At 40.0% G+C, this 4,867-nt stretch overlaps 1 protein-coding gene and 1 pseudogene across 1 annotated transcript in view; both read right to left on the reverse strand.

Moving 5' to 3' along the window:
• LOC109825464 overlaps positions 1-402 on the reverse strand; it is a 17,507-nt gene extending 17,105 nt beyond the window's left edge. The window contains exon 1 of the mRNA XM_020392316.1: positions 160-402. Coding sequence (XP_020247905.1) covers positions 160-402 — 243 coding nt within the window. The remainder of the gene's footprint in view (positions 1-159) is intronic.
• The window catches only part of LOC109824934, an 8,370-nt pseudogene continuing 4,486 nt past the window's right edge, over positions 984-4,867 (reverse strand).

Consider the following 4,867-nt stretch of genomic DNA (forward strand, 5'->3'; position numbering starts at 1 on the left):
TCATCGCCTCTCTTCCTCGCATCCACCGTCAGTGATTCCTCGAATCTCCTGTGAACTTCCTCCTCCTGAGATTTAAGATTGATCTTTAGCTGTCAATACTAATTATGTACTCTCGTCAGTTAATAGCAAAATAAATAAATAATCAAGCAGACAGCTTACCGGGAGAGCTCTTGCCCTGATTCTAGCTGCTGCTTTCAGAGCTGCTAACAGGTGCTCCTCCTCTTCGATCTTCTTCATCCTCCAATACCTGTTTATCTCCTCCCTCGTCACGCTCCTAACGGTCATGGCAGCTTTTTTCGGTCCGAGGACCGTCTGTGGTTTTTCTGATGATGATGGCGGTAGCAGCAGCAACGACGACGACGACGACGATCCCTCCTTCATGGAGATCATCTGGCTCTTCATTCTTCTCCCCCTCCTTACCTTCACTTACTCGCTAGTAGAGCATACAGCTGCTTTTCCAACCAAACAGACCTTTTTATTGTAAAAGACTGTTTGGTTTTGGTCTTGCGCGTTGCCTGTAACCTGCCTTTGGTTGCATATTTTATAGTGAGAAACAGAACAGAACTTCATGTTTTTATCATGTTGCTACTTGCTACACTCCTAGGTTTGTGTCCGTTGACATGTCACTGTCGCCGGGGCCCGATACTGGCCCCACCACTAACTGTGTTACAAATTTCAGAGTGTCTATTATTAATAAGGGTTAGCTGTAGTCCTTTACGTCCAAGACTACATATATTTTGCTTATAATTTGTTCGCGTCCGAAGGAATCTTAAACAAAGAGCTCCTAACCACAATGACACAAAACTGCGTAGTTTAATTTTCGTAAAACAGGAACCATTTTCTTGGATTACCAGCGAAGTCTATTTTCATCTAGAAAGACAGAATAAAGAACCAACAATTTATTTAAAGCAACAGATTCGTCAGCAGGAGGAGAACCATCTCAGAGAAACACAATCTGATCTCACTTCAGGGAGACAAAGATAAATAATAAGAGGTGTTCATTATGTATGCCCCGTGAACAGCTTCCCTTAGAATCATGCTGCAGAAGAGCATAATGAATATCCATTGTGCGCAACAAGCAAATATTGCTTTTGAAGATTGTGCAAATATAAAGCAACAATTATGGACAAACAAATTGGAGAGAGTTTGCATTTTTACTCACTCCACGGCAAGACAAACCCGCCTATTTCCTTCAGCCTCCACTCTTCCATTTTATTTCTTGGGTCATAACAGAAAAACCCCAAGACTACGAGGCACAAAAAATGACATGAACAAAAGCCGATGATACAAGACTCTCATGAACTTCAACTAATGCATGTCATTGATCAGATTTCTAATAACAAACGGGAGAATTCCACCATGATCGTAGTAAGCAAGTTCCACCTGCACATTAACAAGGATTAGGAAGATATTCCATGTAACAATTATACATAAGCCAAATATTGATCGCATCGATGAGACGATGTACCTCGGTGTCAAAGCGGACTGTGCATGTGAATGACTTGCCATTATCGGTGACAACAGTGACATCTTGGCCGGGCTTGATGTCGCTCACACTGGAGGGGAGGTTGATAGTGTATCGCTCATGGCCAGTTAAGCCTAGGGTCTCGGCATCTTCACCGGCCTTGAAGCACAAGGGGATTATGCCCATACCTACAAGATTGCTCCGGTGGATTCTTTCAAAGCTCTTGGCGATCACTGCTTTGACACCCTGCAACAGAAGTAACAAGAACATGAATCTGTGGTGCCTATATATACATTCACATATGTATGTAGATAAGTACATGCGTGTGTGTGTATGCATATGGAAAAAGTGATTATGCAGTGATGACTTATTTTGCTGGATAAGCCACTAAGAGACGGTCATTTTGCATCAAAGGTGTGGGCCTCAACTCACCACTTGTATCTCTTGGTAGCTCATTTTGCATCAAAGGTGTGGGCCTCAACTCACCACTTGTATCTCTTGGTAGCTCATTTTGCATGCATGCATGCATACGTGCATATATACATACATACATTAATGCACATGTATATAGACAACACATAAAAAATAGAGAACGAGATAGTACCTGCAGCATTGGCCCCTTAGCAGCCCAATCACGAGAGCTTCCACTTCCATACTCTGCACCCGCCAAGATGATAGTATCATGTCCTTCATTTTTGTACTTCTGTTACATCAATAAAGAAGAAATGGATTAATTTCTTTAGACACAAGAATCAAACTGGCATTATCTCATCATTACTACGTTAATATGACATGAATGCAAATAGCAAATAACAAATAGCAAACTGTATTAACTGTCAGATAAAAGTTTGCATTCTTTAATTGTTAAGTTCGGTCGAAGAGACTCAGAACTTACCATGGCAGCATCAAACACAGAGAGTTTTTCCCCAGAAGGTATATGAACTGTTTTAGGTCCAACTTCCCCCTTCAATAACTTGTTCACAAGGCGAATGTTTGCAAATGTTCCCCTTGCCATTATCTCGTCATTACCACGTCTGCTTCCATAAGAGTTAAAGTCTTTCCTATCAACACCACGTTCCATCAAGAATTTAGCAGCAGGGCTATCCTTGTGAATGCTTCCAGCAGGTGAGATATGGTCGGTAGTACAGGATGAGGGCCAGGAGGAGACATTGTCATGTTCTTGAAATAAGGAGGCTCATGAATGTATGTTGAGTTAGGATCCCATGAGTAAAGAGTTGATGATGGTACTGATAGCTCGTTCCACATGGGATTTCCTTTAGTGATTGATTCGTATGTGCCCCTAAACATATCAGGAAGCACACTGGATTGCACGACCTAAGGATCAAAATAAATAGAAATTACCAAACACGTGTAAGCAGTGTATATCAAAATATTTAGAATAAAGGAAAGCAGCCTAAACGGTGCAATAACTCACATCAGCTATCTCTTCATTGGTTGGCCAGATGTCCCTGAAGTAAACCTCCTTCCCATCTTTGGAAGTCCCCAGAGGTTGTTTATCAAAATCAATGTCAACCTGCAGTAGATTAATTCCAAGAAGGTGAGAAACTAATTTCCATTGACTGATTTTGTATTCTATGAACAGTTATAATGGTGAAGCAAGCTAGTAAGAAGAAAAGACTATAACCCAATTATAGGCATCAAGTATAAACTTATAGACTATTAAACCCTCCAAAACAACACCAAGGACTTGGTGAATCACAAAGTCATAATAGATATAGCTAGGTACCAGGTCAAGGTGCAGCAAGGATAAGTTTCTGGTTGCTTACTGTGCCAGCAAGAGCATAAGCTACGACAAGCGGAGGGGAAGCAAGATAATTTGCTCTGGTCAACGGATGTACACGTCCTTCGAAATTCCTATTTCCAGACAACACAGCTGCAGCAACAATATCTGGACAAACACAAGCATGTTTGAGATTATCATGCATTTATCAAGGAAGTTTAACTCTAGAGAACATAAGTTGTTGGCTTATTTTCTTAAGTAGAGAAATTACCATTCTCTGATATGGCAGCTGATACTGATTCATCAAGATCTCCGGAATTGCCAATGCAGGTTGTGCACCCATATCCAACAATGTTAAAACCTAGCTGATCTAAATAAGGCTGCAAACCACTGAAATATACCAAGTATGAACATTAACACAGGTGAGCATATGCATTACTTAGACACAATTTACAATTCATGGAACTGTCCAAATTACCTTTTATCCAAGTATTTCTTAACAACTCCAGAACCTGGAGCAAGACTTGTCTTGATCCATGGCTTCACCTGATACAAAGATATAAAGGCATTAGCAAGGCAGAATTCCCAATCAGTTCATGCTACAATCTTCAGTTTGAGAAATTATTCCTAGTGAACGCTTTATTTAGGCAAATCCTAGTGGAAAACATATATTTTATTAGTACGAATAAAAGGGGAAATAAATGCAACAAGGATGAGTACAAAACATCCAAATATCCCACAGCTCATCCATAAGATCTAGGTTTCGACCAGAACCATCTACCAACTGACTGACACATCAAGGGGAAAAAACAAAGGTGAAAATAGATGTATTCTGCGTATTGTCAATTTTCATACAGGAATATAGCATATAAGTTTCTATGTCTCTAGATTTCATTTTCTGGAACTCGTACTTGTGGAACCTTAAACTCCGTTGCCACATTAGCACATTTATGATTTATGTTATGACTGTGTCACAGGCTGATCCATTCAGACAATGACAAAATGAAGCACGACAAAAATAAAACACAAAGATACTTTTATAGAGAAGGGTAAAATTTAACCTCAAGGCCAAGATCACAGGCTTTCTTTGCAACCAAAGCAGCTCCAAGCATTACACTTGGATTTGATGTATTTGTGCAACTGGTGATTGCAGCTATGACCACATCACCATGCTTTATCTGAGCTGGCTTCCCATGGAATGTAAAATCAGCAACTTTGTTTTGAGATTCCTTTGGGACAGCGAATCCCTGCAGTGTAACATGAAAAGGAAGCATATGCTTATAACCAATAGCATCAAGAATTCTGGTATCTGGCATCTTCAACAAGTAAACAGAAAAAGGCTATAGAAGCGATTCACGATAGATGGAATTTTGCCTTTCAATTATCTAGCATGTGTGTGAATAGCTAATGACGGCACAAAGAAATCATTACTAGTTTACCATTAGGCATTTCCAAGTTTAATGGCCTCAGTCACAGAATAGAAAGATTAAATGCCTTGTAAAGTTATGCGCTCAATGATGAACCATGCCTTCAACGATGTGAACTCGAAGAGCATAAGCAAACCATTGCTCATATAAGTCATAAATATAAAGATAAATCAGTCATGGTCATAACAATATGTCTGTGGCATCAGAGCCTCTTCACTTGTTTTTTTGGGCAGG

This window comes from Asparagus officinalis, chromosome 10, assembly GCF_001876935.1.
Source record: "Asparagus officinalis chromosome 10, Aspof.V1, whole genome shotgun sequence".
Lineage (NCBI taxonomy): Eukaryota > Viridiplantae > Streptophyta > Magnoliopsida > Asparagales > Asparagaceae > Asparagus > Asparagus officinalis.